Source organism: Calonectris borealis, chromosome 5, assembly GCF_964195595.1.
Source record: "Calonectris borealis chromosome 5, bCalBor7.hap1.2, whole genome shotgun sequence".
Taxonomy (NCBI): Eukaryota; Metazoa; Chordata; class Aves; order Procellariiformes; family Procellariidae; genus Calonectris; species Calonectris borealis.
Window position 1 is genome coordinate 10,610,115 of NC_134316.1, and position 22,096 is coordinate 10,632,210.

The 22,096-nt window shown below is 39.2% G+C and overlaps 1 protein-coding gene across 1 annotated transcript in view; it reads right to left on the reverse strand.

The window, feature by feature from the left end:
• Positions 1–21,434, reverse strand: part of ADSS1 (adenylosuccinate synthase 1) — a 29,386-nt gene extending 7,952 nt beyond the window's left edge. Inside the window, exons 1-9 of the mRNA XM_075150949.1 lie at positions 21,159–21,434; positions 6,941–7,043; positions 5,445–5,507; positions 4,626–4,676; positions 4,215–4,281; positions 2,949–3,056; positions 2,510–2,591; positions 1,411–1,537; positions 24–178 (exon numbers count right to left, since the gene is read on the reverse strand). Coding sequence (XP_075007050.1) covers positions 24–178; positions 1,411–1,537; positions 2,510–2,591; positions 2,949–3,056; positions 4,215–4,281; positions 4,626–4,676; positions 5,445–5,507; positions 6,941–7,043; positions 21,159–21,341 — 939 coding nt within the window. The 5' untranslated portion in view covers positions 21,342–21,434. The remainder of the gene's footprint in view (positions 1–23; positions 179–1,410; positions 1,538–2,509; positions 2,592–2,948; positions 3,057–4,214; positions 4,282–4,625; positions 4,677–5,444; positions 5,508–6,940; positions 7,044–21,158) is intronic.
• Between the last annotated feature and the right edge of the window lie 662 nt (positions 21,435–22,096).

A 22,096-nucleotide genomic window follows, 5' to 3' on the forward strand; every position in this document is an offset into this window, starting at 1 on the left:
GCATTTTGTAACATTAAACCTACATTAATCTGCTCAGTGGGGAAGGCTCCAATTCCCACCCGAGTAGTATACGCCTTTACCACACCATACACATCACCGACATGCTGGGGAGGAACACCAAGCCCGGTGCATACACCGCCTATGGTGCAGTTCGATGAAGTCACAAAAGGATACGTGCCTGTCAGAAAAACAGAAGAGCACAACCCTGTTTCAGCAATGATAAGAAACAAAGACTGATTTTCGTTTATGAGTTGAAAGGAGATTTTCACCTATATGTTTGGCTTTAAAGCTAAACTGAAATAGCAGCTGAAGAGCAGAGCAAATTCTTCTTACCACATGTCCCCATTTTGCTTTTAAGAGAACAAATTAAGCTGTTCTTCCCCAAATTGCTTCCTCCTGTAGTGAATAATATGTACTTAGATTTCTAAAGCTCCAACAGAATCCCCTCAAAATGAAGGATTTTTTTCCACTCAAATAGCAGACGTATCCCGGCAATTTGTATAAGCATGTTATTAGTGAACAAGAAGTTCACACAGACAAGTAAGAAAATATACTACTTTCTTATACTTAAGGAGGTATCCAGTATGCGCAATCTGTTCCAATGCGTAAGCTTTTCTGCATTCATCCTTTGCAACTTTCACTGAGGATTGCCCACAAGGGAGAAATTTAAAAGCATCTCAATACTACTTCCATTAGGCCCTGGATCTATTATAGGATGCTGCTGCTGTGTAAAGATTTTTTCACTGTCCTGTGTATCACAGAAAGTATTTCTGCAACATCCACGGAGAGCCTGGTGTAAAGGTCACAGTCTGACATTCCCAGTGCTCTACACAAGTAGCTCTGAGTATCTGCAGCAAATTTTCTAAGTCTTAAGAGGTTATCGATGATCTCTACACTGTGACTCTGGATTGCAGCATCTCTCCACTTCTTCATTTCATCTTCATGGAGACCTAAGTGGTTTAATTAGACTTTTGGTAAGAGAGCAGAGCAGAGATCAGCTGAAGAAGCTAGACTTACAGGTTATCTGCACCAGTTTAATCCTCCCTCCACTGCAGAAGAATTATCTCAGCAGCTCTGAGATAATTCCTTAGCTGCTTGGAATGTATGGCAATGTGCACACACATTTAGAAGTAATAAGTACAAGAATATCTGGAGTGAAATTTCAACTCCACTGGAATAAACTTCAGTAAAAAACAATATTTAAACCCTAAGCACTTAATCCTGTTAACGATACAATCTCTGGCTTACTGTGCTTTACTTTTGGGACATCTGTTCCTATTAAAGGAAAGACTATTTTGTTTCTCTATTTTCCTGCTGTTTGCAAAGCTGATATAAACACAAATCAAAATAAAACTAATCAAAATAAAATTAATCTCTTAGGAGTTAAATTGAGTTTAGAATTTAACTTACCAAAGTCAATATCAAGTAATGCTGCATTGGCTCCTTCAACAAGAATCTTTTTTGGGGAGCCATGAAGAGCTTCATACATAAAATACACGCCATCTCGAACCATGGGTCTTATTTTTTCCGCATATCCCTGCAAATTTGAGTAGAAATGTCAACCTCCCCAAACAATGGCTGGAAGCAGGGAACACTGAGTTCACTTTTGAAACATGAAACCTACAGATAACCCTAACACACCAGCTTCAATAACTGTGTTTTACCTGAAAAATACAACCATTAGCTTATATCCTATTGAAAACAAATCAATGTATTGAACCACTCACATAAGAAAACATGACTTGTTATGGCATTAGAATGCCATAATTTCTGTACCATTTCTATTAATAGAGATGTTGTATACCTACCTCATTTTGTTGATATAGTCTCTATATAGTGTGTCTATAGTCTAGACACACTGAGAGTGGGACTTAGTGCAAGCTCCAAAAGGAAAAAAAAAAAAATCACTACTCATGAATATTAAAAAATATCTTTAAAAGGTAGGGTGTCAGCTCTGAACAAGTACCAGACAAAACTTGGGAAAGGTAAGAGATATTTTTGGCATACATACTAATGAAAGAAGATGTTTTACCAGTGGCTTTTCTCAATTTATTTATAAAAAGACATTTTTCTTGTAATACGAGGATCTTGAAACACAGCTTCCACAAACAATTCTTCAGTAAGCATGGAACTCTCTCAGACTGATCTAGATCAGTCCTGGCTGGAGACTGCTAACTGCAAGTGTCACCCTGTGTTCTCTTGGCTACTTTAATACAACAGCTATTTTATGTCAAAAAAAAAAAAATATTATAGAAGAATTAAATAATAAAAAAATTTATTTTAATGCCCACAGTAAGAGAACATTCTATTACAAAGCATAGCTACTGCTTATTAAAAGGTTTTACAATGATAAAGATATGCATTTTTTAAATTTAAATTAATTAATTAGTTTAATAAGTAGTAGTTTTGGTACACTTCATTTTTACTTTTTTTAATTAAAATAAATATTACTGTTTTCTTCTATACTTTTCCTGAAACTGAACAACTATTACAAGTGTTAAATCCTTACCTTTAGCTTTTTCAATTGTCCTTCTATATCTATTTCCAATGAGGGAAACATTGACTTGTATTGTTGTGCCAGATTTTTAAATCTGTAAAATATTGAAATCGTATCTATGAAGAACACTCCGTGTTACTGTTCATAGAACCTTTGGCAAGAACTCAGCTTACATTATACACAGTATATACTGAGAGCTATAAAGAGAAAATACCCAGAACTTCGACACCTCAACCAGTGCATTTCCCAATGTACAAAATCACATTTTAAATGATGAGAAACTCTGTGAAGTACAGGAAACATACACACACATTCTTTCCAGTTTTCTTCTCCTTCTAGACAATTTATATACGAAATTCAGACACATATTTAAAAACATCTCCTTAAAAGCAAATTTGTCAGCCAAATGTATCACCTTTAACATAATATTTAGAAATGAAAATAGTTGTACCTTGAAGAAAATTCATCGAAGTCAGAAAGGAGGTCACAAATTCGAAGGCCTGTTCGTGCAGCTTTGGAAGAATATGTTGGTCCAATCCCCTTCTTTGTTGTGCCAATACTAATTAAAAAGAGACACCCCCCCAAACATATAAAAATATATGCAAAAAAGTGCTTTATGCTAAGTAATGTTTTTAAAGCTCTTCCATATACCATGCACTGGGCAGAAGATCTGAGACATAAAAAAAGAGACTGAAGTTCTATAATAATAAATATATAGCAACTTTCATGCTTCAGTGGATTTGTGTAAATATTGCTAATATTCATGGTATGCAGTAAAGCATTAAGCCTTGAGTCTGGCTGAGACAAGCTTAGTTGAAACTATGTGTGTATATACGTATCTTATACAGTAATAATGGTTACTGTACTATCCTGTGGTACTACTACATTCCTTACCACAAACAATAGGAAACAAATGTCATTTTCACATTTTCACAGTTGCAGCACTGTCTATAGTTGTAAACAACAACCAGTTCTGTGAGCGATCAAACTGGTTTCCTATGGCTTTGGCATTATTCATCCCTGTCCCTATGAACTGTTGCTGCAGCCTTTACCTTGATGAGGATAAAAATGAAACTGTTTCCCTACCCGCATGCCTATTTTCATGTGCATTTTAGAAATAGAGTAATTTTGAGATCTCTATTTGTATGTTAAGTTTGGCTGAAATTGTCCAATGGGATCAAAAACTAATTGACTAACAGAGAGAAAAATACAATGTGTTCACATAAACCTTTGTTCTTTCAGAAACCAGAATGAAGTATGAATAGTTACATACTGTGCTGAAGTGTAAGATCAAAATTAAAATAGAAACTAGTATCTCCATGAAGTATAAGTGAATATACAATAAACGATTACAAGTGTAGAACCTAATTGCGCCAACACTTCAGACCTGATTCAAGAGAGCATCACTAGTCTGATATCAAATTAGGTTGGAAACATCATTTTAATGGAAATGGGTTTTGAGGATTTGGTAGGAATTTCAAAATGTCTCTCTATGTTGCAGAGAACTGGAAAATGGAAATATGTAAGAATTCATTCCCTGCCTTTTCAGTAATACCTCAGAGTTTGTTCATTAACACAAGCAGGAGCAGAACAGAGTCACAGAATTAGTAACATCAACTAGGCTCTTCAGAGATATATTGCATTTCTGCTTTCCAAAATGACACCAATTTTTCAAATTTGCATATTATTAATGAAAGGGGGTGCTAAAAATATTTACTTTTTTCCTTCTTGTGCTTGACGTTGCACTTCCTGGAGCCCATCTACTGCCTGGTGAAAGTCAAACACTGAAATGGAAAATCAAACGGATATAGTGGGAGACCAAAGGAGAAAAACATTCTTTAAATCACAGACATGTCTAATTTCAAGACAAAGTGCCTTTGTTATCACTGATAGTGCACAGGCCTCCTCATGTGAAAACAGAGCAAGTATTCCTTAAACATTGTGAAAACATGTAAAACACCACTTTTTAGCAGATACAAATTCCATTATTATGCTTCAGATACACAACATATAAAGAAGCCGCATTAGATCAAACACATGACCGCTCTGTGGAGTAATAATGCAGTTTAGCACCATGAGCTCCTAAGGAATCATTTGTGAGTTTTTTCCCCCTTCAGTCATCACTTACCTATATGTGCTCTATCTGATATAATCAGTCTTTTCTCCCAATCTTTTAAACCTGTCAGAAGATATAAAGAAAAGTAGGGTTTCAGCTGCGCTGATTGGTCAGACTTTGAGATTTGCTTTTAGTTTTCCTATGTCTTTCTTCTGGCTTATATAGCTTCTTGTTAAGAAGACTGTAGACAAAATGGGTAAAACAGAAGTGAGTATCAAATATCAGCAATGTTTTCATTAACAAACTTTTCTCATTTTTTACTTTTTCAGCTTTCTCATTTTGGTATGGACAAAGACACTCACTACTTCTTCTTAATGCAGAATGCCGTGGCTTACATGCAATTCTTATTTTAAGGAAAGATTCTTGTTTTACTCACTATATGATAAATCACTTAAACTCCATCTGTGCGTCAGAAAATATCAAATTTATACATATAGAATCATAAAACAATTTAAGATGTAAGGGACCTTAGAAGATCATCTGGTCCAAAGCCTTGCTCAAAGTAGAACCAACTGAGTTTATACTTGGGCACAGAAATGGAGACACAGAAACTCTGGGTTAAATCATCTCAGTTTAAGGTCAAAGGGAGCTTTGCCACACCTTTTGGATATTATTTCTATCTATTCTTCCCCAAAAACCCATGAAAAGATTGCTTTTTAAAATCTGTCTGAAGACTACTAACACAATTCAATATTTTAAATACTGTTTTCCTCATTATTTGAAATCCAGAATATTACTGCACTGAGTATTTACAGTCAGAAACAGAGGCTTAAAAAAACCCTCAACCTGGCTGCCAATATAAAGGAAGGTTAAAAATTACTTGATACAAACCTTTCTTTTCATTCTTTTCAGCTTCTTCAAACAGGCCTGGTAAATGTATAACCACTCCATTACCTTTGGGAACATAAATGATTTATTTTAAAGCAAGAAATAGCATACTCATTCTTAGGATGTAAGGCATGTAAACACTCGCTGTCTGAAATTTTATTTAAAAAATAAGACTGAGTTTCTCACATTTCTCACAAAGTGATCTTGAGAACTTGTTTGATAAATCCTCATTTTGATAAGCAGCTATAAGTCTGCTAAAATCAGAAAAACCAGAGCTTGCTTGTTTCAGATGTGAATACCGGGCTTGCTCCGAAGCCAGCTGAGGTAAGCGGATTCTTGTCTTTGTGGTGGACTTTGCACCACGACTTCAGCCTCAATTGTTCACTGGTAAAAGCTCAAAGAAGTCCATGGCCTTACAACACCGACAAGTCTGTGCGACAGTATTTAAATTTTCTTCAATATTTATGTATTTGTTTTAAATACAGCTCAAACTAGTGCTGTAATACATTACCAATGCCTTCTCCCTGCTTTTGAGCTACAATTTAAAATCCACAAGCAATACACAGCATTACTGATGAGGCGTGGAGGATTACTGATGTAGTGGGCTGGAAACAGCTGCTGCTTCCTTCTTGGGAACATCAGAAATATCTGCAAGAGCCTGTCTCAGCCTAAATTTAGGATAACTTAAGTTATAGTCCTTACTAACTGACAAGGGAGTAACGTGGAAAGCAAGGCAATACACTATATTTAGCAGAGAGAAAAAATATGTTTCGTATATTTCAATCATCCATTTGGAAATTATCAAATGGAACAAAACTGCAACTACAGCTCCATGACTCACTAAAATTTACACTCATTTCTTGCACAGTCTGTATACATTTCTTCAGAAAGAATCATAATTTTGGACAAGTAAAAGGCTTAAGTTTGCCTATCACTTAAATATGTCCAGTAAGCAATGCAAACTTTTTTATGATATCATTTGCATTGAATATCTTTATAGTGAAATACAACATCACTTTAAACAGCTGATAATGTGAACAAAAAGGAGACTGGATGATGACCTTCCAAGCAGAGCCCTGTATCCTGGGGCCTATTTCTGGAAAGTCAGTAAAGAAATGCCAGAGGTAAATGATATTATTTATTTATCCTAAGTGCTGGGTTTTGTGTCCTCAAAGAATAGCATTTATATTTCTGAAAGCATAAAAGGACTGTGCAAGTAGAGCGTGGGATCCAAACTTGTACTGTAAAGTATAAGAAAGAGCAACATGATAGAAAGAGGGGGTTCTTTCAATTTTCTAATAGCAGACACTAAACTGACACTGAAGATAGAATAACTCTTCATGTTAAAGCAGCAGTGAAATAAAAACAAACAGCTGAAGCTAAAGCAATTCTGGCTGACAGTCACCTATATGTTTTTCTTTGTTTGCTACTATAAACTATGGTTGCAGCTGCCCACCATGTAACGTTATTTTATTTAGTAAGTTCCAAAATTGTCTTACCAATAAAAGAAATTGCCTTTGGATTAATGATGCCACTAGGAAATAGGTGAAAATCATATTCTTTCCCATCAACAACCACCGTATGGCCTGCGTTATTCCCACCCTGCAACAGAAAGACAGAAACACCAGAAGATTAATGGTCTTACACCACCGCTCTAAACTCTCAGCAGATTTGATTAACATCATCTTCTTTTATTTGTACATTCATGTCACTGCTTTCTCCACCTTACAGCTTCTTGAGATGCTGTAGTATTGTAAAAAGGGCTCAGACAGGACAATTAGGGGGCTGAAGGATTTCAGCAGGACTGTGTAGAACTAGGTAGCAGAATGATACCATGGAGTCAAGGCAGGACTGGGCCAGAGCAAGAGTAAATGTGGGAGTGGTGGCAGAAGCTAGCCGAGAACTAAAGCTTTCTGGGAACAAAACTGGATTGAACTACCACCCACGGAGTCCTGTCTCCGACATGCCTAGACAAGCCCATGCTTTTTGGGCATCTTCTATCAGCGTTGGTCATTTCTTCAGCGTTAAGCCTACAATGCTCAATATTTCCTTTTGATTGGAAGCTCTTCCTGCCTGCCCACCCACAGCTACTGCTTCTCTAGGTGTTCAAGATGGAAGTTCTGTTTAGAAATGAGAACACATGTGGTCTTTGCAGCTTCACAGAATCTCCCTGTCAAGGCATGATCTTCTCAGTTAATACCACCACCACCACACCTTTATGGACTCTACTACAATTCATACCTTATGAATACCTTAGAACCATCTACCAGAGAATAGAAGCTGGTATTTTCTTCAAGAAACTGATTTTTCCCAAAAGGCTTTAAAAGAGGATGATGAGACAACAAACTTGGGAGGAGGTGAATAAATCAAGGTCACGAGTTGATTTGAACGGAAGCATCAAAGTTGCAAAAATTAAAGGTCCAGTTTTCTCGACAGGTTTAATGTTTGTTGCTGTTCTGTGGTGATACAACTTTTTCTCCTACTGATAAGGTTGGGAAATCTGACTACTTGTCTGCTCTGATGCTACAGGCCTTCCATTTTCCAAAACAATGACAAATCTTCATGGATTTGATATGAGGTCTGAATGATGTAGAAGTGTCTGGAATGAGGGCATCTATTGGAAGGAGAACTGAGACTGTGACTGGTAATTTGCAAATAATTAAGAATGTTGGCTGAATGAGTGGAGTTGTTACACGAAAACTCTGGGAAAGAAAAGTCATTTATAACAATTAATATAAAACACATTCTTCCAGAGTTTCATTTACTTGTTTGCCCATTTGTTTGCACGTAATATACAGGAAAATAGCAACTGACATTCCTTTCATAATGTGGATATACACTGAAACACAACGTTAAAAAAATAAAAAATACAGGTTATAAAAAAATTCAAGTTCTTTTTTAAGCAGTGGGATGGCGGGAAACATTAAGAAATATGCCTTTAAATACAACAAAAGTAATTCTCATGTTTTGGAAGATGTGAGCTCAATAACAAAGTTTAAAAAAAATAACCTGCTAAAGGAGAGCTGAGTATGAGTCGTAACAGAAAAACTGGGACAAGCAAAATTTCATTTGATTTAGCAAACTGCTGAGTAGCTCATCCTTGGGCTGGGAAGGACTCCCAAGAGTCTTGCTGATGCAGAGTTATAACTTGTCCAGAGAATCCTGAAGAAAGCAGAACTGTCCTGGGTATTCAGCTTGCCTCCCAGATATAAGAAGCCAGTTGAAGGAACCTGGATCTAGTTAAAGGTACTGAACTATCTAGCAGGCTAATAAATCATGCAGGAGACTCCTTTACATGATATTTAAGAGGTCTGAGACTGGATAGATTGCACTGGTTGAAACACTAGCTTATTTTATGATAGTGGTATCGGGCTAGAGAAAGAGGCTGGTAACTTCTGAAACCACCAGCTTTCCTTTTCTGCTTACCTGTAGATGATGGCAATATGGAAACTTTAAAGCAATCAACTCCATCATTTAACACTGACTTAACCTCTACTACAAACAACAATTTTCATGTTTCCTGAGAAAATGGGGAAACCAGGCTCCTTCAAAAGTATTTGTTGTCACTAACAGTATAGTTATATTCTGCTTTTCTTAATCAACATGAACAAATGAAATCAGGCTTGAGGACTCACAACCTGAGATAACAGCACTCCTAAATTATAGTCCGAAGTGTTTTCTTGTACCCTAAAATTTTAGAAAGTGGGATATACCAGTATGATGATGTTTATGAAAGAGTTTATGATTTTGGAAATTTTCCTGAACTACTGATACCCAGATAAATGCTGTTTCTTTCTTCAGCAAATTCTTAAAAAGAGACATTAATCAACCAGCTGTGAAAGCTGGCATACATAACAAAAGTGCCGAAGCACAGAAACATCAGCAGATATGATAAATCCTTTAATTGCCAAAATCTCTCAATCCACTTTCAGTCCCTCTGGACAGCTAATACAAACCAAGAATTAAGTGACAGACCTTATAGAACAGCACTCCTCTAATCTAAAGCTAATGTTGACAGCTCTGGAACTGTTTTTGTGCACTGCTCGTGTTGGTCTGTGTCTCCTAAACAAGTCTCTTCTGAGCACTTGCAAAACATACTGCTGGTCTGATGAGATACTTTATTTATTATCTGGTCATCTCAGTAATTTCTCATGTCCAGTTTCACAGATATTCTAACAGCATATTGGCAATCTAATGGCTCAGGTATTAAAGATACCTACTCCTTTTCTAATTTCACTTGGGTTCTAAGAGTCAATATAGGGTCTATATGAGCCATTTATTTTGCTAATGAGTATAAGGCGAACCTAAAAGCTTGTATCGGCTTAATCTGAAGATTACATGGTTGAAGGCGCATGGTACACTGCAACCATGTAAGCTCCCTTCTTTTCCTCAAATGGTATTTCAGTAAAGTGGACTCAACACTAATACACCCAGTAACAGTATTCTCTGGATCCTCAGGATACTTCCACTTGAACCAAGGAATCTTTGGTTTCTCTGCTTGGCCCTTGCTTCAAATGCAGCTCTGCATGAGCTTCCATTTAATAACCAGACCCAGCTCACAGAATCTCTGCTGTGCAGCACTGATCTCACCTGAATTTTATTTATTTCTCGTCATTTGCACTTTCCTAGGTCTCTAGAGATAGTATCTGCCTTCTTTTGTGGTTCTTCCAAAAATTCTCTAATGTAGAGAACGTTAAGGCAGCAACTTCTGACAGATTAATCACCAGTGCCACTTTAGCATCAACTGTATTGCAGAATGGTGGTATAACCAGAAATAACAATTAGCATTCACTTTCAAAATCTGGGAAGCCTGGGCATTCCCATTAAACTATTCTGGCGTGGGAAGTTCTGTTCCGAAGAAGGAACCATTAGGTGAGCTGCTGAAGTTCCAAAACGCTAAGAGTGTAACTGGGATGAGCAGTGTCTTAAACATCAGCATCCGCTTCAACCCGAAACCTTCCTCACTGCTCCTGCAGTGATTCCAACATGTTCAGTAGCACTTGTGTCCCTTTTATTAAGCCACTTTAATCTCTAGTGACTCCATTAAAACTGTAGCAAATGCAGGAAACCTACCAGGTGCAGGTGATTGGGGCTATCAATTACAGCAAGCTGCAGTAATGAAGTGGGACTTGAGAACTAGAAGGTATAAAGCATGCCAAAGACAACATGATAGATACCTTGCTATAGTCTTTTTATTACTAAATATCATTTAGGAAGCTCATCTGCAGAGAGCACACAAAAATCCTTCCTTTGAGGCACCGCCTAGATACAGCAATACTTTTTGACTGTGCAGCCATGGCTGTTGTTCTTTGTATCAGCTATATGAAAGTTTCAGAGCAGATAAATGCTTGTTTCTAGCAGTATTTGATAGGTGTTAAAGTTCTTCACGTTTAAATCAGGCACCTAAGAAAAAATAGCTTTCATTGAAGTCATTCATAGCCTGCAGTGCAAAATTAGTATTCAGCCTCTTGGAAGTACTTACATTGCTTAACGAATCAGTTTTTATTAACTTTGAAAGTGCTAGAAGTTGAGGCTCTGTTAACAGCATTAAATATGTATAATTTCAATATATTTTGCCTAAGGAATGCTCTATCACCTTGTGGTGCTTCAAGCTATACCCCTTTTCTTCTAAAACCCAACAGACCCACCAGCAATGTGGTTTAAATTCAACAACCTAAAATGCCTGTCATTCCAGGATGGAAAACAGACTTTAAGTTAATGGAAAGTGTTGCAACATGTTTTTTCAAGAGTTAAACAAGAGGAAACTCACTAGGCATTATTTTCAGAGCACAGTAATCCTATATGGTGAGGTCTGGTTGTTTGGTTGTTTTATTTATTTTATTTTAAAGAATGTTTAAATTGGACTCAAATAAAAATGAGATTTTTTTTTTCTGGAAGATTTTAATCCGTACTTTCAGACTTCTAATAACTAAAGTGTAAAGTTACATGTTATCCCAGTACCAGAAGAAGCTCAAGGAACTTAAGCTGCGTCATAAAACATCTGAATGTTTTTTCCAAGTACATTGTTTAAAAAGAAAATACTTTTCCAAGCTTTTTATGTGTTGACCTATTTGCAATATTGGATTCTTGCACTGAAGAGATGTACTTTGATTACTATAGTATGGGAACACAAGCACTACATCTACACAGTAAATTGAGAAGCTATTCCATTTTACCAGTGTTTACAACTGTATACTTGTATAAATACTATCTTTCAGGGAATTAATGATTATTATGAACAGGTTGGCAGAGGAGAACACAGAGTCTTTATCTTGTTAGTAGAACTTACAAAAAAGATGAAGAAACAAATCCACCTTCCAAAGTGCTCAGCCATTTCAAGGCTGATGTTTTGTTCTGTATTGGGTTTTTTTAAAATCATGTCTTCTATTCTCCGTAGCTGAAACATCCCAAGGTAGAAACATAATTTCTATTCACAGCAGCAGTGAAGCTGTTCAGTACCTGCAGCAGGAGCTCTTTCCTCTCAGCTAGCCTTATGATACATGTGTGAGTAGGAATGAGATGTGTCCTGATGCTCAGATGTGTTTCTGCCTGCTCTTGCCGGCCAGGTAGCGTGCAAGAGACTGCATTCTGCAGACGCAGGCAGAGTGTTTTCAGATGCTCTGCTGGTTTCCATTGGTTAGCTCACCTTTCATTTGCTCAGTGCTCCCCACAATGCCCAAACATCACTTGATTAACAAACTAGATTGATATGAAAAATCACCAGAACACATATAAAATGCCTTAAAACCTGATAGTTTCAAACTATAACTAGAGGATGAACACAAAACAGGTATGTTTCTGACAGGTCCCACAGTGATGAGTTCTCACCCTCTTCCAGTTAGCAATGTTAATCAATGCAATGGGGAAAAAATAGAAACTCGTTATTGAAGATCTGCAGCCGACAACTATACTTTCAGTGCTGTACCAGCAGTACGCAGCAGTTTGAGCTCCTTAGCCAACCGGTATATGCAGTGAATGTATAAAATGTCATGACCAGGTTTAGAATAAATGAATTGGAAACAAAAAAGTAGGCCAAACTTCAGGAGATATCTATCCTAGGAAGCACGTGGAGGTGTCTGAACATAGTTTCAGTGCACGTATAAATGGGAATATCAAGTAGGAGTAGAGAGCCTGTATTACCTCTCCTTTTGGCAGTGGTGCAACTGCTACTAGAATACTGTGTCCTTGGTACTCGGACAAGATGACAAGATGATCCCTACTGGCATTATAATCTACGAATTTATAATCTATGAATTGGAATACCAGCTACAAATCGGCATTTTGGGAAGTCTGCATCTGAAAACAAATGCTATGATTCCTGTCTATCTGTTTTCATTGTAAGTGTCCCAGCTCTACTAATTCCATCCATTGATGAAGCAAAACATTTTCTGAAATTCAACTGCATCTGCAGACCAAATACCTCTCATCATAGTATGAAACAGACTATAAAATACTTCCATTTCCTTATGTGGATTGAGTAAGTTTTCTTCCATTTATATGTGATTCTGAATAAACAAGATGGAGCATTGTTAGATAAATTGTTTCTTCTTTTTCTTTACAATTTAATTAACAACGGCTATTTCTAACTTACATTAGCAACTGCCTGGAACTAACTTGAATAAATGTAGCTAGTAAGTGTTACCAGCCTAACCAGCTTTGACATGAACTTTATAATAATATAAATCCATTGCCTTTCATGGTATTTCTCTTGATTTACATCATTGCAAACGAGTTTAGAACATCATTGGTTAAAAAAAAAAAAAATATCCCAACACACAAACGCAATGCATTAAGTGCTTTGAACACTCAGACCCTTAGACACAATGTCACAAAATCACCTGTGTGTGAAAGCTTTTGTCAGATGACTGGAAGTGCTGTACATTCCGGTGGGGAGGTTGCTGCCATAGGTGCTTGTTATAGTTTCCTTTACTGGATTTTTTTTTCTTGCTAATTTTTCCAGTTAAACTATTGCCTGATAGCATCCAACTCACCCCAACTCAGTTCCAAGAAGTGGATCATAACTTTTTTTTTAATCCAAGCCATTGGAAAGAGCTGGGTTAGGGAATAATCAGAAGTATACTTAGACCAGAAAAACTGAGGGAGCAGAGTGATTTTTAAAGCTACAGTGGTGACAAAGAGCTGGAGTGAGTTGCAAGTATTTATCTCCTTATCATCAGCCAAATCTTGTTTGCCTTGCTCTTCTTCCCAAAGAATATGTTTGCAATAGCAGTTTCAAGTAAGAACAACTCTGCACAGAACTGCTATGTCCAATTCCTGCATCTGTCCAAGTGTGCTCCTGCTGTGTCCCTTCTCACTGTCTCATAGAATGAACAAAATCCACAGGATCCCACCTTCCCAATTAAAATAGCGATCTGTTCAAAAACTCCTGAATTCCCATGAAAGGAGACCTTCTAAAGCCTAATGAGATAATTAGTATGATTATAAACACACACACTCTTGAGAAGAGCTGAGCAAAACTTTTGACCTTTTAAAGAAATATATAAAATTATTTCTAGCACAAATATCAAAACCTGATGCTTATATCATATTTTGCACTAATAATGTAGTATTTTCCCTTTACTACAAATGAAAAGTGACACTAACTTATATGGATACCTTGGTCTTCCTAAGTATCTGAAAAATGCAACTGGAAAAGCCAGGTCTAATTCAACTCAGGTTTTAAACAGCAGTCAGTGTAGGCAAACTAGACACTCTTAAACTCTTAGTTATTTTCTCTCAAACTGAATTTAAAGTTTTGTCAAACCACGTAAAAACAATCTATTACAACAGACCACACAGCAGAAGATGTAAAGAAAATAACTAATTCAAGGTATATTGATAGCAAATGCTATAGTGGAAAAAGCATTCTGACTAATGTTAGCAGAATCCTAAAACAAAGGAAATCAAACATGAAAAATCTAGACATGTCTGCTCATCTTTAGTCCTCTCTTCTGAAGAAGTGTAGTCATGCCCCTGTGGGAAGTAATACGATCCAAGGCTATGAACATAACTTTTCTTATATCTGTAAACAAGTTAACAACAGTTAGTGAGTTACAACAGGAATGAAATAGAACAGATGTTATTTCAGCTGAATTTTCAGCTTCTTTCTTTTGATGCTTGTAGAGGATAATAAATTTATCAGGTTTTATAAAGGGGATTGAAAATTAAGCTTGCTTTCTTACGGAGATTTGGAAACTTTAAACCTGACCTTCTCATACAGTATTTATAATCCTGGTGGTCCTGAGATGATCTCACTGATGCCCAAAGGAGAGGCTAGTTTAAAATAGCAATGTTACCATGTTGTTCTAAAGCCTAAAATTATATAGTCTAGCCTGTAAGTATGTATAAGCAAAATGAAAAATAAAATTTGGATGAAATACCTTATAAGTGACGGATTGCTACAAAAAAAGTTTCAATTTTGAGAGGGTGGACTTCTTTCTTGTAGCTAAGGATACCACTCGCACTTAATGAACCCTCTCCTGTGTTGAATAGCAAAATAAAACCTACTTGCTTTTTTGCAGGAAGTCTTGCAAAAAATTACTTAGAAAGAAATATGCCTGTATGAATGTACATGTACATGCAAATGGGATTATCAACCTTCCCAAACATCAGAGAAAGCAAAAATGACAGTCCTGCAGTCACTGCACATTCATGACTCCAAGGTCATCAATCTCTTCACTGAAGATCATCAAGTACTAAATCATTAGGAGATTAAAGTCTTTACATGTTACTTTATCCTGTAGAGAGAAATTATACTAAATATCAGGGTTAAATCTCATTGAAAGGAGAGCAACACATGATACATACACAGAGAAAAATAGTAGCCAACAAGCCCTTGTAACTCTACGTAATCATCACGTAAAACTGCCTTAATTTAATCCCTGTTGCAAACAGTTCCAGCAGCCCATGATCAATAGGGACAGTCACAACACGTGGCTGCTTTGCCCTGCCATGTCAGCAGCACAACAAAGGAACAAAGGAAACCGCCCTGTCTTGCACCTAAACCACTGAGAAAAACTTCTCGCCTGGCATTTCTGCCACGTTTGGTTTTTATTATTCGATCACTTGCCTGCAGTATATTCCTTTGCATTCCTCAAAGTACCATTTCTAATATATATGGCATTTACTTTGCATTCATTAAAACACTGGAACTAGGAAATAAGGAAACTGGCAATAACTGGCAATAGTTATTTGTACCGTAGGTGTTGGGCACATCCCTTCACCCTTTCCCAGATTGTTCTCTAACGTTGCAATGGTATCTCAAACCCAAAACATTGCTAGGCTTTTCTTACTCATTAGCCCCTCACAATCTTATTTGTTAAATCCACTACATCAAGAAAACTAGCCACTCCACAACCTTGGTGTATGACTTGCTTAAATCTCTTCGGTCCAAACAACTGCAAACTACTCAACCACAAAAGACCTTAACAGCAAGTTTTTCTGGTACCTTTTTCAACCTCCTTGGCCTTTCTTTAGTATTAACATCAACTATAATTTTGTCCATCTGTCTCAAAAGATGCTTTTTAAAACCAAAGCAATTCTTAACTTGAAAGCATACTGACTTGGATAGAGGAACTGTTTTAAAAAGTGACTGTATATTTAGTGAAAAGTAAAAGCACATTAATATGAGGAGCTAAAGAAATCTAATAACAGCTCTTCTTATTGCAATCACATTCTTACAATTTGGTGTTGTTTCTTCAATGCCAGTTCTTAAGGGAATGCTGGTAACATCAGGCAGATTGTTTCCAGACTTCCAGAAGGCAGAAGTGTCACAGGTCTGACACATCCAGCATTGTCATGGGCAACACTGGAACAGCAGTGCCAAATGCAGGCTTGAAAAAAATCTTAAAAACTGTCTTGGACTAGTCCCTGCTGCTGAACCACTGTCACTAGTTTTGGTATGAAGTGAAGGGAAAACATGCATTTGTGCCGCAACTGTTTTACCAATCTATTCAGTAACAGAGATCAAACACACTGCAGGTAATGATTATTATCACAGGGGCTCTATTAATTTACTAGCAGTATTTTTTGTATCTTTCACACTGAGCTTTTGTAAAATCTTTTTCTCTTTCCTCCCCTTCAAATTTTTTATCAAATTGTTTATGGGGCATTTTCCTACAGTGCTTTTGGATGTTTTGTTGAAAAACAATTTATCCCACACGAAAACTTCATCAGGAAAGGCAGAATTGTTTACTCTCTGTTACAACAGGAATTTCTAGACATTCTTGGCACACATGTAAATTATAAGAGAGAAAGTGTCTCATGCGTAATTTACCATTATTGACAAAGATGCGTGGTATGCAAAGATGCCATATATGACAATGCACGCTATTTCCTTTTCCATTCACACCCATATAGAACTATACAGTAAATATGTTCAGTGAAAAGTTATTATTACAAGTGTACCTTACGTAGTCTCAGCTTAAGGAAACAGCTAGAACCACATGACCACCAGCTGTCCTCAGTTAACTGTGAACTTACTACAGCAGTTCTATATACAGCTTTTTGGGAACAGATCTACTTTAATAGGTGCCTCTGGAGGCACATCACCTCGGCAGCTGTGACAGTTGACTATTTGTTTGATCATGCTACAAATGAGATCTGAGAAATTATCTCATTAAAACCCAGGTAGGTAAAACCAGCCAGTTTTGAAGGTAGCCACACAACAACATATGAGGTGATGTGAGAAACGTACAGCTGGAATGAGAGCTGCCACTGAAGAAATCACAATCTGAAGCCACATTTTGAACAATGACAAACCTCTCTTCATTAGTATGTATCCAAATTACTTAAGCTTACAGTAGGACTTCTTGTTCTATGACAACATGCTAAAAGGCTAGGTAAAAAGTGAACTTCCCTCTTTATGTCTGATATTCTATCAGTTAAAAGCTTGAAACGAGCGCACAAAACCTGTTTTTAAAGGAAACATCACAATGAAACATTTGCAGTTGAACTCTTTGATTGCGCCCATCCCAGAAAATATTCCAGGGATTAAAAGTATTGCACAGCATAATGTGACAGTTCCATGCCCCAGGAGGCCACAATAAGAAAGAAATGTTAGCCTCTATCGTTCTGCTTCTGAATGCCTTTGCTTGCTGAAAGAGCAAAAATATTCTTGATGTTCTCCATTAATAACCCAAACTTAGATAAACCTACTCAGTTCCTTAACAGCCCTAAACTGCCTGTTGTTATTAATTTATTTAGAAATACCTTTTCTGCTTGTTTATATGGGTATGCGTGCCCATGTATCTGGTATTTTACCGAAAGCAGCCTGTGAAAAGTTTTGCTCAGCATCATCTACAAGAATATCCGGAGATCTTTTACCCTTATTGAAACATCCTCTTTCACAAAGAATACTTCAAGTATACAGGTGAAATGAAATCAATTACTTCAGGTGAACTAAGATTTCATATTTAAATTATGTCACATATTTCAGTGTCACTAATGTGAAAAATTAAGTGAATTATGGTGTGTACCTAATTCATTTGGACTTAAACTGTGTATAATCTAAGTACTGAGAAAGACTGAAATACCATGATCAACAAATTGAGACTCTTCAATTCATGTGAAATTAAATTCTGAAAGCTCAGGAAAATTAAAGAGGCTGGGGTTTTAATGCAGGATTTTCTTTATTTAACATATTTTGAAGCTTCCCTTGTGCCTGTGAAGGACTTCCTATTCCCATCTGCCTGCTTGCCTTTCTTTCCAGTATCCCAGGAAATATCATTTCATTTCCTCTGTAGCAATCTAGCTGTAACAGATTTTTCCTCACGAAATCAACACACTAAAAATACTTGAGAAACATTTAATGAAAATCATTTCCTTTTGTAGAAATATTAGGGAACTACTATTTTGAGAAAGCTCTTCAAACTCACATTTGGCCCTGACTTGAAATTCCTATTCAGAAGGGGGGGAAAAACCCAATCTTTTTTTAAAATGTTAGCTCAAAGAGTATCCTACCGCAATGAAGAATTAATCTAGTGGAGGCATTGTTTTAAAAGACAAACATCTCCCTTTCAGACATTCATTTTCTAGCTTTCCCTACTTTCAGTTCACTGAGGACTAAAACAAGCTGTTGAACACCGTTTCCATCAATGTCTCAGAAAATAGAATGAACAGGAAATAACCTTGTCAATCATCATATTCAAAAACACAAAAAATTCCTTATGGAACTTTTTCTGACATTTTCTCTAAAGTCTCTAATAAGGGAGACCTTCATTGTCTCTTGTTTAAGCAATCTCTTCTAGTATACAAGTGCTATTGCACTAAGAAAGTTTTTCTTCGTTTCTAGAAGGAATGTGAAGCAAGCAAGATTCTGGTCCAAACGCCGACGTTTTTTCACAGCATTAATGAAGTCCCTCTCAAACTGATTACGCCTGTAAGTTAATGACCTACACAGAGAACTCATCAGTATTGTACACATGCTTAGATATGTGCATACCTTTACTAAACCTTAACAGTCCCATCTGAGTTCTAATGGGCAAAAATTATACACCGTTATCTACTTGCATGATTGGCTTTGAAAGTATGAAATATTAAATTATTAAAATGGCATATTTTTAAAAAGCATACTCAAAATTGCCAAATGCACAAAACCCGCACTTACGTATTAAAAAAACTTCTCACTTAAGTTGTATAATTTTTGCTACTCAAAAGTAAATAATTACTCATATTTTCTCTTTCAAATGCTTTATATTCTTGCCTAAACTCTAATCCTGAAGACACTTCCATGAAATCAGTGTATTACTAATCCTGTTGTAGTCTCATACACACGGTGTGTTTGCGCGTGTATCAGTGAACGCTATTCTGAAAAGAGTCCAGTGCTCCTCTAGATCCACCTGCCTTCCATCCATCCCGGTCTCATCATCAGGCTACAGAAAGATGATCTAGATGTACCCGGCAGCACATTAAACCATCTAAGCCATCTAGCCTGTTGTTAACACACTAACCCTTCCAAGCACGTTCACGCACGCAGAGCCCTGTATCCTTCAAAGGGTATTCTGAGGCTGCACCTGGGGGCCATGCTTGCAAATTAGTTCTCTGGATGGACAGCAAATCTGTCTTGAAAGCAGCCTCAGGACATCCTCAAAAGTGGGTCTAAAAAGAACCAATATGACTTCTTGCAGTAACAGGAAACCCATGAGAAAGCATTCTTTGACTGTGGCCTACATGAAATGCTCCTCCTCAGCTAAAACTTTTAAATTTTGTTTTCTCACCAAAGCAATTGAGACCTGTGTTTAAATTCCTAGCAACAGCTTATGGGGGAGGGGGAAGGAGGCGGGGAGGAGGAAGAAATAAAGATGGAAAAGTAGCTATAGTCCTGATAATACATATTCATTAGCTAACTTTTGCACAGAAACTTCTCCCCAAGGTGATTCAAGGCCTTGAGAGTTTAATGTCCCAACTGAAAATACTTCCTCCACTTTCTAAATATTTAACTCACATGACAACACTTATTTCCATAATATACTTAATTATACAAACATCCTTGGATTTATCATCTCAGGTTCAAGGGTATCTGTAGCTTTTCAGTAGCTATCATACATTTTAAAGCAGAATAAATTTCATGGTACATACCAACTGAGCTGGACTAAGCTGACTACTTATTAATCCAGTCATGTAGTTTACAGAGACAACTGAACCAATTATTAGCTGTATTGGTATAACATGTTCATAATAAATGCTTGAAAACAGTTCTTTTAAAAGTTATTACTATTATTTGAGATCACCTTTCCATCTAATTTGGTTTATACTAGGCAAATAGATAATTTTAAGTATCCTTGCATTATATTCAATTCAAAAATACATATAAGCAAAGCCATGTAAGATGGTCCCTGTTTTCATCGAACTGTTTAAATCTTGTACTTTTACATAACTTGTTTTTTCCATTTTACTCACGCTCCATTTAGAAGTATTTTTAGAATAAACTTCCAGGCATTTTGCAGGGAACACAACCTGCCTATCCAAAAAAGCCCCTGCAGTAAAACTTAGGAAAACTCATGAGGTTTGTCAGCAGCTGGTCTTCAAGCCGGCTCACAACGTTTTTTTTCCCGGAGGAGCAACAAGCCCGGAGACACCGAGCCCCTGACACCCAGCGTTACATCCTTGCAAGCCACGGACCCCGCCGCAGGCCCCGGGGCTTTGCTTCCCCAGACAACCCAGCGCCGGGAATCGCCGGGAGCGCGGCCCTCCGCCGGCCGGCCCGCCCCGGGCAGCAGTGGGCAGCGGCCCCCGGCAGCGCTGCCCGCCCCGCCCCAGGCGGACGGCCCCCGTCCCCCCGCCCGCCGGCACCTCGGGATCTTGTGTCGCTTATCGTGAAGGGTCAGCTATTTATATTTATAGTTCAGGGCTTTTTCTTTCCGAGCGGCATTCCGAGGCGCAGCCGGGGCGGGTTGGGGGGTGTGGGAAACACATGGCTGCCCACCGGGGCACACTCGCGTCCCACCGCTCGCTGGGGGAGAGGGGACGAGGAGGCGGAAGAAGGAGCGGGGGGAGGAGGAAGAAAACCAACACGAGCGAGGAGCGGCAGCAGGCGGCGGGCGGAGGCAGACAGGGCTGGGGAGAGAAGAGGGAGAGCAGCATGGGAGAGAGCGGGGGGACCGGCGAGGGAAGGAGGGCGCCGGGCCGAGGGGAGCGGGAGGTAGAGCGGGGGCCGAGAAGAGCACGAAGCGCAGGGCGGGGAAACGGCGGGCAAAGCCGGCCCGGCGCGGCACCCACCTGGCACCGGCACACAATGTCCGACTCGGTGGCCAGCAAGTCGACCACCTTGCCCTTGCCTTCGTCCCCCCACTGCGCCCCCAGCACCACCGTCACTTTGTTACCGCCCGGCTCGCTGCGCGCCCGCTTCAGCCCGCCGCCGGGGTGGCTGCTGCGGTCGTTGGACGCCCGGGTGCCCGACATGGTGGGTGGGAGGGTGGCTGGAGCCGCCGCCTCGCTCTGCCTCGCTCCCCCGCCGCCGCCGAGCCCAACCCCTGCGCGCTGCCCGCGCCGCGCCGCGCCGCCGGCCTTTAACGGCGCCGCCGCCGCCCGCCCCGCGCGGCGTGCTGACGTGAGGACCCGGCTGCCCCGCCGCCGCGCGCGGTCGCCCTCGCACACGCACAGTCTGCAGGCACGCACACACACACCCGCACACACACGCGGTCTCCTCACACACAGACACACGCGCGCTCGGGGTCTCCTCACACACGCACGCGGTCTGCACACACACACACACACACGCGGTCTCCTCACACACAGACGCGGTCTCCACACACGAACACGCGGTCTCCGCACACACACGTGTGCTTTCCACACACACACGCGGTCTCCTCACACACGGACGGTCTCCACACACACACGCACACGCGGTCTCCTCACGCACGCGCAGCCTCCTCACACACAGGCACGCACCGACCTCCAGGGCGCAGGGGCTGTGGCACTGTCAGGCACACGCAGTCCTGAGGCGTGCGTGTGACGGGGCAGCTCGGAGGAACGTGGGCCTGTGTCACTCTCAGACACCCTTGTCTGAGGCAGCCAGGCCTGTGGCACAGACAGACAGACAGACAGACAGACGTTGGGCTGGGTCACGTGGGGCTGGGTCACTGTGAGGCATGCTCACGCGCTGGTCGGAGGCGTGCGGCTGTGTCACTCTGAGGCGCACGGCTGCATGACAGAGA